The sequence below is a fragment of the Saimiri boliviensis genome, chromosome 13 (genome assembly GCF_048565385.1).
Source record: "Saimiri boliviensis isolate mSaiBol1 chromosome 13, mSaiBol1.pri, whole genome shotgun sequence".
NCBI lineage: Eukaryota > Metazoa > Chordata > Mammalia > Primates > Cebidae > Saimiri > Saimiri boliviensis.
The window spans coordinates 32,570,001-32,582,329 of NC_133461.1; the positions used below are offsets into that span (position 1 = coordinate 32,570,001).

A 12,329-nucleotide genomic window follows, 5' to 3' on the forward strand; every position below is an offset into this window, starting at 1 on the left:
CAACTTAGATTTCCATAGGTCAGTGCTACAGATCATTTGCTTCAGGTAAGCTTTCTTGACCCTCCAGTGCAGAAACCGGTTCTGATTAGAGTACAATAGGCTTGTAGCAAGAAGTAAAAATTATTAAAAAAAACAAGAACTTATCTAAAAGACTTTGGTTTTGATTTCTTACAGGAGAGGACCCCTCCCAATTCCTAAAAGCTCACCAGGTATGCGATTAATAAAGGTCTTTTGAAATTCTTATATTGCAAGGCAGGTAGATCACTTGAAGTCAGGAGTTCAAGATCAGCCTGGCCAACATGGTGAAACCCCATCTCCACTAAAATACAAATATTAGCCAGGTATGGTGGCTTGGGCCTGTATTCCCAGCTCCTCGGGAGGCGAAGGCACGGGAATTGTTTGAACCTGGGAGGCAGAGGTTGCAGTGAGCCGAGATTGCACCACTGCACTCCAGCGTGGATGGCAGAGTGAGACTGTCTCAAAATAATAATAATAATAAGAAAGAAAGAAAAAAAGGAAGAAATTCTTATATATATATATATATATATATATATATATATATATATATTAATTAAATATCTAGAACTTTTAAATAAAGGGAATGAAAGGATTAAACAGAATCAAATTCCCAAGAGAATGATCCTATATTAGAATCTTACTATAACACTACTAGTCATGGAGTGGAATATGATAATTGGTGGTCTATTTTATAGCTTATCCAAGATAATTCAGTTACTTAAATACCAAAAGAAACTTACTGCAAGCAAATCTTACTTAAAAGAGTATTTCAACTGTGAGAACAGCAGAACTGACATATATTTACCTTTGAATTACACAGAAATGTAATTTATAGAAGGCCTGGATGTCAAGAAACATGTCACTTAATATTATCTATTTTGTACACTACCCATAGTGAGACCTTTCGCTCATCACTGTAGTCTCTTTCTTTCTTTGAACTCCTCTGGAAGGAGTACACATCTTAGCACTTACTAGTTGTGTGGGATGTGAGGGCAATCTGGCTGAGACATCTGTCAGCCCATCCATTGCCAGGACTGATTCAGCTGATGTGGTTGGCTAGGTGGGTGTCCCTTTCCTCCTTCACCAGTCCAGGTGTGTCCCTCCTGAAGCTATGCGCTCAAAGAGGACATCCATTCCTGATAGAGGAGGGCCAGTCTTCAGTCAAAGTATACTAGCAGCTGCATTCCCCTGCAGCTACTCCAAACAAGTTCTCATTAGTTGTATGCCTTGGATAATAATAAGATCCAGCAGGCAGGCACTTTGTCTTCTGTATCTCTCACAACACCTAACACAGTTCTGAGTACATAGTGGGTGTTCAACATATAATTATCATTTGAGTAAAGAAAAGGTACACTTATCCATGTTCAAGAGAATGAGTGTATGAGTCTGTTTCCATTCTACTGATGAAGATGTACCCGAGACTGGGAAGAAAAAGAGGCTTAACTGAACTTACAGTTCCATATGGCTGGGGAGGCCTCAGAATCATGGCGGCAGATGAAAGGCACTTCTTACACGGTGGCAGCAAGAGAAAATGAAGAAGATGCAAAAGCAGAGACCACTGATAAAACCATCAGATCTCGTGAGATTTATTCACTACCATGAGAACAGTATGGGGGAAACTGCCCCCATGATTCAAATTATCTCCCACCAGGTCCTTCCCACAACAGGTGGGAATTATGGAGATACAATTCAAGATGAGATTTAGGTGGGGACACAGAGCCAAACCATATCAATGAGGGAGAAGGACAACTTATGCTGCACTTAACAGCTCACTAAAAATTTAGTGATGGAAAAAAAATGTAGTGACTGAAATTATATCTTTGAACAATGTGAAGATTTAAGGTATATTGTTTCTTGTTGTTCTATAATTACCACTTGGTAATGTAGGATGCTATTTCTGTCTATTTTTAAAGATGATTTTTCTGTGGGTACTACATCTAAGCATGGCTGAAAGAGGGCAAAGAAGTCAGAAGAGTGATTTCCAGAATGTCTACTGGTTTGGAGTCGTGACTACCATTTTTAGTTTTTATTGGCAGATTTATTTTCTCCTTATAAAAGGGTAGTCACCAGAATCTTTAAGTGGAATGCCCTGGCTTGAAAAGGGCTGCGATCTTATTATGAAAAAATTGATGTTACTGTTGTTTTCTGTGTTCTGCCTTCTGCAGATGATCCCGATTACGCTTTGGTTAATGACTACAGTTTGCTCTATCAGTAGCATCAATGGTAAGAACCTTTTCACATAATCGAGTTGCGTGTTGATTGTTGATTGTGCTATTGAAGGCTTTGACGCTTCTTTATGATACCACCACAACTAACAAGGCCTTGCCTAGGCCGGTACACTGGTCAGCATGTTGTCCCTTAAGGCCGCCTCTCTGGATCCCACAGCTGGAAGCAGACTGCAGACCCTTCCATACCTATTTGAACGAGGCTATTTTTCCTTCATTGATTATTCTGTAGTAACTCTTTATCTACTTTTTTTTTTTTTAATTTTGAGGCAGAGTCTCACTCTGTCACCCAGGCTGGAGTGCAGTGGTGTGATTTCGGCTCACTGCAATCTCAGCCTCCCGGGTTCAAGTGATCCTCCCACCTCAGCCTCTTGAGTAGCTAAGGTTATAGGCACATGCCACCATACCCAGCTAATATTTTTTGTATTTTTAGTGGAGACAGGGCTTCACCATGTTGGCCAGGCTGGTCTTGATCTGCCTGCCTCAGCCTCCCAAAGTGCTGGGATTACAGGCGTAAGCCACCATGCCTGGCTCTCTTTATCTGCTCTTATTAAGCTCTTTTATAGCTATCACACACCTGCATTTAAGGCAGTGCTCACCAACAAAACACACATCATCCTCATTGTTAAAGGAATTTAGACTTTAGTTTATTTCCCCACCACCTAAAAGAGGGAAACTCAAATAAAAAGAAGTACAAATGATACCACACTCACTATACACAAGGTCATCATAGAGATCATCTTGCAGATTATTAATGCTCTGAACAAGCAAACCACAAGGATTCTTAGAAGAGAACTGAACACTGCTAAGCCAACTGTGGCTGCAAAGATGACTGCATGGTGACTCTTTTTCATAGGCACTCAGGGGCTTGCAACATTCTCCAAGTCAAAATCACTCTTCACAGATGTGAAGAAATAACTCAGAAGCCAAAGTAGTGATACTAAAAGAAACTCTTCATAAAGTATCATTCTTTTACCCCAATGGGCTTATCTTGGGGTAAAAGAATTATATAGGTATACATGAGCAAAGAAAATGTCTGAAGCGATATATTTCTAAAGAGGTAGTATTTTTCCTTTCTGTTTACCCTGTTTTCGAATTTGTCTGCAATGAAAATGTGTTACTTCTTGGACTAAAAACTGTTTTAGAGAGTTGATCTGCTTACGTCTTCTGATCTCAGCATGGACTGACTGAGCTACACATCTGAACTACACATCTTCACATCTCCTGTTAGTTGTATGCCCTGGATAACAGTATCAGAAGACAAAGTGGTAGGCAGTGGGTGGGTGAGATGCCAGAAGTCAACAGAGAAAGGCAACAGCCTGTCTCTCACCCTTCCTGGTTTGGTGTTGGTTATATATACTGTCTTTTATGAACCTAAACAGTTTTTAACAGTGCTCCAGGGTGATTTCCTATGGTGTTCATACCACCAAAGGGAGCACATCAAACACTGTTTGTTTTCAGTCCTCTGAAAACACCTACTTCGTGACTTATAGGCAACTAGCTGTCTAGAGCAGTTACCAACTTGTCCTAATTACATAAAAATCATTGGCTAATGACCCAACAGTGGCTCGTGCCTATAATCCCAGCACTTTGGGAGGCTGAGGCAGGTGGATCACTTGAGACCAGCCTAGCAAACATGGTGAAACCCCATCTCTACTAAAACAAACAAACAAACAAATACAAAAAATTAGCCAGGCGTGGTGACAGGCATCTATAACCCCAGCTACTTGGGATGCTGAGGGAGGAGAATTGCTTGAACCTGGGAGGTGGAAGTTGCAGTGAGCTGAGATCACGCCACTGCACTCCAGCCTGGGTGACAGAGCAAGACTCTGTCTCAAAAAAACAAAAACGAAATAATCAGCTAGTTTCTATTATATTTGAACATAAGTCCTTAAATTGCTTAATATATTTAAGTAACTTTGCTATAAAAGATATGGAAATTGAAGACATAAATTACCCTGTTCTCTAACAATGTATAACTTTCTGACCTACAAATCCACAAATGAATTATAGTCTTTGCAATTCGTCATCATTTTTTCTTCATTTCGTAAGCCTCCCTCTTTCTCACAGAAAGGAGCAAAGCCCTAGTTAGAGGCAGAGTGGAAACCTGGTAAATCAATGACTTGGATTTCAGAGGTGGCACCTGCTCTCTGGAGTACTATGTAGATGATGGGCAGGTCATTGGCAGTCCTAAGTGTTTCTTTTTATTTTTTACCACTTTCTTTTCTCTCCTTACTTGTTTGGCTAAAGAATATATTCTAATAGCTTAATAGTACCACTTGACCCAACAACTCGAGTTCCTTAAAGTCTAAGAGTGTGATGTTTGAATGCAAGATGCTAGTGCCAACACATGCACTTGAGTTATATCGTTTCACTGGAGTTCACTGGAGTCTGTGCCTATTCAGTGAGTTGGAGTTCAACATATACATCAATTTCAGAAAATTTTAGAGAAGGGAGTATACAACACATTCATATTTATTATACAACATATACTGAAAATTTTAAAGGAGGGGAGCTAATGTAGTGCATAACATACTAAGTAGCTTATCACAACAATTAAAATAGTTTGAATGAACTTTTGGAATAGAAATTTAAACAGGGTCCCAGCATGGTGGCTCACACCTGTAATTCTACTGATTTGGGAGACCAAGACAGGCAGATAACCTGAGGTCAGGAGTTTGAGACCAGCCTGGCCAACACAGTGAAACCCTGTCTCTACTAAAAATACAAAAATTAGACAGTTTTGGTGGCAGGCACCTATAATCCCAGCTACTCAGGAGACTGAGGCAGGAGAATCACTTGAACCTGGGAGGCGGAAGCTGCAGTGAGCTGAGATTGTGCCACTGCACTCCAGCCTGAGTAACACAGCGAGACTGTCTAAAAAAAAAAACAAAAAAAATTAAATAGGAAGAGTTAGGAATTCGTTATTTGCTTTTTAGTTGTTGATTTTAGCTGCTATTCCTGTTTTTAATTATAGCATGTTTAGGTAAAGATAGATTGAAAATTTCAAATTAAAAATGTGTATAAAATGTAAATGTATGTATTATTTACTGTAAAGCAATGGTGTTATCATCACATTCCATCTCTCATTGCTTGGAATACCCATTGCTCCCATTTATTTTCCTTGGCCTGCAGCCTTATTCTTGTCGGATATACTCTCAATGTAGGAGCAAGTGTTGACGAGCACCGTTCATTCAAATGAAATTTCTTTGTTATTTTCTTTCAGAAACCAGAGCTTTTTCTGGCCAGTGCTTCTATGACATGGAAAGGGCACCCAGAGCAGCAGAATCTGTAGCCACATTATGTCAGTCACGAAGACTTTGAAGTGAACCCTTACTATAATTTTTTGATATTTTAAATTTATGGTAGACATTTAGGACAACTTAAGCAAGTAGAGTTCTGCAGTTTTTTGACGTTTACAAATTGCCCCATTCTGAAGAATTCTTTCTTTCCCAGTTAGTCACTCAGGTTGTGAATGAATTAGCTTTTTGACATGGGAAGCATGGAATTCACTTCTGGATTTAGAGTGTCCACTTAAGGGGAGAGGTGGCAGCAGAGGATTCTGAGCCACCGACTGCAGAAGTAGCTCCTTTGGCTTTGGGCAGCCTGGCTGTGTGATTGCCACAGCGACGCACAGCTTCAGTGGTGCAAGATTTAAAATTACCTTCCTTTTTGGCTGGAAGACTTAGAAGCCACCTGATCACACTTTCTCATTTTACAGATGAGGAAACAAAATGTAGAAGTGTGAAATTAATTTCCTTACAGTTTTTCCAGCTGATTAGGGACAGAACCAAAACTAGAGCCCAAACCCAACCCACATCACCATTCTTCTAACCCTTCCTGAAGTTGTGATACTCATGCTGAAATTTAAGATACCAAATATTTTTGCCAGCACTTTTTCAACTGGGAAAACCATCAGGGTTTAAATGTCAGATGTATTTTTATGTGGATCACCGTGTGTACTGAACTACAGAGCATGATATTTAATCTAATTCAAGGAGCCACTGATTGTAAAACATGCCATTATTTTACGTTGCACTAAGACGGGGTTGAGGAGTTGCCAATAAAGTTGTGACAGATCATTGATGGCCAAGCCCATTTGAATTTAAGATGCTAAAGAATGAAAAAAAGTACGTCCTAGAATCAATGAAATACAGTATTTTGATTCCATTCCTCAAGATAATTTTAGAGTTACGAAACCAATCCTCAATTTTGGGTCTTCACAGAGGATCTTTCCCTTGTTAGACCCCAGAATTTTAAATGTGTCCAAATTACACTTTTACAAATATTTGGTCTTCTTTTTCACTCACAAACAACAGGGAGGTCATGTACCTTTTGCACAACATTTGTGCACTGTGAGAAATTGTACCTTTCATTATTGGCAAGTTAAAATAGCACTATCAGTTATTCAGTATTACAGAGAGCAAAGTTTCCTCTCCTACTGTGTGCAGTAGCTTTTCTAGAACTATGGACAAATTGATCAAAAGAAGATTGATTATTCCCCCATCTTTTCTTTTTCTTTTTTTTTTTTTTTTGAGATGGAGTCTTGCTCTTGGCCAGGCTGGAGTACAATGGCACAATCTCAGCTCACTGCAACCTCCGCCTCCTGGGTTCAACTGATTCTCCTTCCTCAGCCTCCCAAGTAGCTGGGATTACAGGCACATGCCACTGCACCATGCTAAATTTTTGTATTTTTAGTAGAGATGGGGTTTCACCATATTGGTCAGGTTGGTCTTGAACTCCTGACCTCAGATGATCCATTCTCCTTGGCCTCCCAAATTGCTGGATTACAGGCATGAGCTACCATGCCCAGTCTATTTCCCCACCTTTCATGTAAGGTGCTGCTGAACGTGACATCTTCTTGTCATGACAGGAAACTTGCATCAGTTGGATATCCTTTTGAGAAACTGAAGTTTGCAAAGGGCCAAACTTCCCCAAATTGAACGGGCTCAGGAAATTTTCCTTCACACTCAGAACATTCTATTTTTAAGCATATTATTTATTGTTGGCAGTTCCTCAGGGATTTCCTTTTTCTCTGTATTGGTCAGTGTAGTTGATGTAAAACTGTTTTGTGGATGAAAAATATTTTTATTTTATTGCTCTTTTAGTTTGATAGGTTAAATAAAGGTTCTTGGTAATTTGGGATTTGTTTCGTGTTTTTGTGTTAACTGTATCTCTCTTCCAAGCTTTATTTGACCCCTTGCCGTATTTGTAATTGTTTGGCTTCAAAAAGACAAACTGCTGGTCAGGGAAGCCAAATGGAGATGGCTACTTTGTATTAATCCTTCAGAGGCCAACTGCAATGTTACTTCCTCTGGGAGACACTGTCTCTGCCTTCAGACTAGGATGGATCCAACTAGTGTTATCTCTCCTACCCCTCCATTTTTCTTGTTATAATATGATTCACCCTTGAAATTAATTGTTCAAGGCTAGGTGTGGTGGTGTACACCTGTAATCCCAGCACTTGGGAGGCTGAGGTAGGTGGATCATCTGAGGTCAGGAGTTTGTGACCAGCCTGACTAACATGGTGAAACCTGTCTCTCCAAAAAAAAAAAAAAAAAAAAAAAAAATAGCTGGTATTGTGGTGCATGCCTGTAATCCAAGCTACTTGGGAGGCTGAGACAAGAGAATCACTTATACCTGGGAGGTGGAGGTTGCAGTGAGCTGAGATCGCGCCATTGCACTCCAGCCTGGGCAATAAGAGCGAAACTCCATCTCAAAAACAAAAAGAAAAAATTGATTGCTCAAAGTCTGTCTTCCTTTTTAGATGGAAACCCCAAGGGCCCTTGTCTATCCTTTTTCCTGCTGTTTCTCCAGCACCTGGCACATAGTAGTGACCACGAAAGAATTAGTGCAACCATTGTGGAAGATAGTGTGGTGCTTCCTCAAGGACCTAGAAATAGAAATTCCATTTGACCCAGCAATCTGATTACTGGGTATATGCCCAAAGGATTATAAATCATTCTATTATAGAGACACATGCACATGTATGTTCATCATGGCACTGTTTACAATAGCAAAGACCTGGAACCAACCCAAATGCCCATTGATGATAGACTGGACAAGGAAAATGTGGCACATATACACCATGGAATACTATACAGCCATAAAGAAACAATGAGTTTGTGTCCTTTGTAGGGACATGGATGAATCTGGAAACCATCATTCTCAGCAAACTGACACAAGAACAGAAAATCAACACCACATGTTCTCACTCATAGATGGGTGTTGAATAATGAGAACACATGGACGCAGGGAGGGGAGCACCACACACTGGGATCTGTTATGGGGGGTCAAGGGAGGGACAGTGGGAAGGTGGGGAGGTCGGGGAGGGATAACATGGGGAGAAATGCCAGATGTGGGTGACGGGGGGATGGAGGCAGCAAACCACATTGCCATGTGTGTACCTATGCAACAATGCTGCATGATCTGTATGTGTACCCCAGAACCTAAAGTGCAATTTAAAAAAAAAAGCATTAGTGGGCCATAAGAAAACATAGCTAACCACTTGAAAGAGAAATAAGGAGTGCAAAGTGAGTGAAGCCAGTCAAGTATGTGTGCTAAGTTCAGCAAATGGGAGCTATTCTGTAGACTGTTGGCATATTAATTTGGGTTCCATCAGAAGCAGACCCTGAGATAAGGAATTGTGCAGAAGTACTTTTTCTGGAGGGTGATTCCAGAAGTGGGAATACAAGATAGGGAAAGGAAGGAAGGCAAAAAAAAAGCATGTATTATCGAGCAAACTACATGGCAGGCAGCTGGAGCTTACTCCTGTTGAAGACTCCTGGGAAGCAGTGCAGAACACACAATTAGGGCCGGGCGCGGTGGCTCACGCCTGTAATCACAACATTCTGGGAGGCCGAAGCAGGTGGCTCACCCAAGTTCTGGAGTTTGAGATCAGCTTGGCCAACATGGTGAAATCCTGTCTCTACTAAAATTTAAAAAATTAGCCGTGCCAGGTGTGGTTGCTCACGCCTGTAATCCCAGAACTTTGGGAGGCTGAGGCAGGCAGATCACTTGAGGTCAGGAGTTCAGACCAGCCTGACCAACACGGAGAAGCCCCATCTCTACTAAAAATACAAAATTAGCTGGGTATGGTGGTTCATGCTTATAATCCAAGCTAGTCAGGAGACCGAGGGAGGAGAATCGCTTAAACCCGGGAGGTGGAGGGTGCAGTGAGCCAAGATCATATCATTGCACTCCAGCCTGGGCAACAAGAGCAAAAGGGTCTCAGAAACAAAATAAAATAAAAAAGATGTTGCATGAACTCTTCCACCTGTTTCACCCAAATTCACCACTGGTGAGGCCTCATTAACTGATTCTGCAGCACAGTTGTTTGTGGCTGCCTGTGCCTCTTTAATCATGACATCACATTGAGATCGAACCACAAGGGTTTGGCATTCTAATGGCTTGCATTACATATGAACATAATTGAAATGCACTGTGGTAATTGAGGCATTTACAAAGACCTGTAAAGTTCAAAGAAAAAATAATTATTTCTCATGAATGGGTCAAAGAGAATGAAGCCTCTGAATACTGGTAAAGTGGTGTCACAGGGGTTTCTTGTACAGATTATTTCATCACCCAGGTACTAAGCCTAGTACCCAATAGTTATTTTTTCAGACAGAGTCTCGTTCTGTTGCCCTGGCTGGGGTGCAGTGGCATGATCTCGGTTCACTGAAACTCCACCTCCTAGACTCAAGTGATCTTCCCACCTCAGCATCCTGAGCAGCTGGGACTATAGGCATGTGCCACTACTCCTGGCTAATTTCTGTGTTTTTTATAGAGACAGGTTTTGCCATGTTACCCAGGCTGGTCTCGAACTCCTGGGCTCAAGTGATCCTCCAGCCCTCAACCTCCCAAAATGCTGGGATTAGAAGTGTGAGCCACAGTGCCAGGCCCCAGTAGTGATCTTTTCTAATCCTCTCCCTCCTGCCGCCCTCCACCCTTAAATAGGCCCCAGTGTCTGTTGTTCTCTTCTTTGCGTCCGTGTGCTCTCATCATTTAGCTTCCACTTATAAGTGAGAGAACATGTGGTTTTTGGTTTTGTATTCCTGCATTAGTTTGCTAAGGATAATGGTCTCCAGCTCCATCCATGTTCCCAGAAGGGACATGACCTCCTTCTTTTTTATGGTGCAGCACAGATGTTATCACCATTTCATTTCACCCCGATTGAGACCGCCTTTGCAAAAATAATAACTGAGAAGATTATGACAGTGAAAGATACCAGACCTGACTGACCCCCTCTTGCTTCTAACCCCTAAACTGTCCTTGTTCATTCCTTGGCATAGGCTGAACTAGCTTTCAGAAGGAATTTAGTGTATCGTTTATATCATAGCCCTTCCCAAAAGGCTTAATTGTTCTTGTAAAACGGGTACCAGCCACCAAGTCAAGATGAGAAGGGCTGGGATTCTTTTTTTTTGAGGCAGAGTCTTGCTCTATCATCCAGGCTGGAGTGGAGTTGCACAATCTCTGCTCACTGCAACCTCTGCCTCCCTCACTTTAACCTCAACCTCACTGCAACTTCTGCTCAAGCTATTCTCCTCCCTCAGCCTCATGAGTAGTTGGAATTACAGGCACCTGTCATACACCCAGCTAATTTTTGTATTTTTAGTAAAGACAGAGTTTCACCATCTTGGCCAGGCTGGTCTTGAACTCCTGACCTGGTGATCCACCCACCTTGGCCTCCCAAAGTGCTGGGATTACGGGTGAGTCACCATGTCTGGCCTTTTTTTTTTTTTTTTTTTTTTTAAGATGAAGTCTTGCCCTTGTCATGCAGGCTGGAGTGCAATGGTGAAATCTCAGCTCACTGCAACCTCCACCTCCTTGGTTCAAGTGATTGTCCTGCCTCAGCCTCCCGAGTAGCTGGGATTACAGGCATGCACCACCATGCCTGGCTAATTTTTGAACTTTTTGTAGAGATGGGGTTTCACCAAGTTGGCTAGGCTGGTCTCGAACTCCTGATGTCGTAATTCGTCTGCCTCAGCCTCCCCAAGTGCTGGGATTACAGGCATAGCCAGGGTGCCGTGGCCCAAATTCCTCATTTCCTTAAGGACAACAGTGGTATTGGATTAGGGCCTATTCTTCTGACCTCATTTTAACTTGATTACCTCTCTAAAGAGCCTGTCTCCAAACAGGGTTACATTCTGAGGTACTGGGGGTTTGGACTTCAACATAAGAAGTTGCAGGGAGCGACAGAATTCAACCCACAACTGTACAGGTATGTCAGCTCCCATCCGTCATTGGCTGAGGGTTGCTCTCAGTTTGAGGAGTATGCTATTTCCCTGGAACTTTCAGCCTACTGAACATGGACACTCTGAGGCAGAGATGCTAGTTATTGGAATATAGGACTGAACACTCAGAAATGGTAAGTGACAAGGGATATGAGTGGGACACCAGCAATGTCTGGTGCTCTGAGGGTGCAAATAACTACAGTTTACCCTTGAACAACACAGGTTTGAACCATGTGGGTCCACTTATACACAGATCTTCTGTCTCTGCCACCTGAGACAAGAACAGCCCCTCCTCGTCCTTCTCCTCCTCTCCCTACTGGACATGAAGACGATGAGGATGAAGACCCTTTGATAATTTACTTTCACTTCTTGAACAGTAAATATATTTTATCTTATGATTTCTTTTTTCTTTGAGATGGAATTTTACTCATGTTGCTCAGGCTGGAGTATAGTGGCCTGATCTCGGCTCACTGCAACCTTCATCTCCCGGGTTCAAGCCGTTCTCCTGCCTCAGCCTCCCTAGTAGCTGGGATTACAGGAGCCCACCACCATGCCCAGCTATTTTTTTTGTATTTTTAGTAGAGATGGGGTTTTACTATGTTGGCCAGGCTGGTCTCGAACTCCTGACCTCAGGTGATCTATCTACCCACGTCAGCCTCCCAAAGTGTTGGGATTACAAGCGTGAGCCACTGTGCCTGGCTTACGATTTTCTTAATAACTTTTTTTTATAGTTTACTGTAAGAATACAGTATATAATATATGTAACATACAAGATATGTGTTAATTGTTTACTTTATCAATAAGGCTTCTGGCCAACAGTAGACTAGAAGTTATGGGGTGCCAGGTGTGATGG

At 41.9% G+C, this 12,329-nt stretch overlaps 1 protein-coding gene across 2 annotated transcripts in view; it reads left to right on the forward strand.

The window, feature by feature from the left end:
• Positions 1 to 12,329, forward strand: part of PSTPIP2 (proline-serine-threonine phosphatase interacting protein 2) — a 119,492-nt gene that overhangs the window by 88,876 nt on the left and 18,287 nt on the right. The window contains exons 13-15 of one of the 2 annotated variants that reach the window (XR_012513110.1): positions 175 to 209; positions 2,184 to 2,241; positions 11,381 to 11,463. Coding sequence is in view for 1 of the 2 variants with exons in the window: in XM_003924700.4 (XP_003924749.1) it covers positions 175 to 209; positions 2,184 to 2,233 (85 nt within the window). In the remaining variant the exon portion in view is untranslated. Of the gene's footprint in view, positions 1 to 174; positions 210 to 2,183; positions 2,242 to 5,469; positions 7,387 to 11,380; positions 11,464 to 12,329 lie in introns of those variants that run through there. The other variant, XM_003924700.4, reaches the window with a different exon arrangement.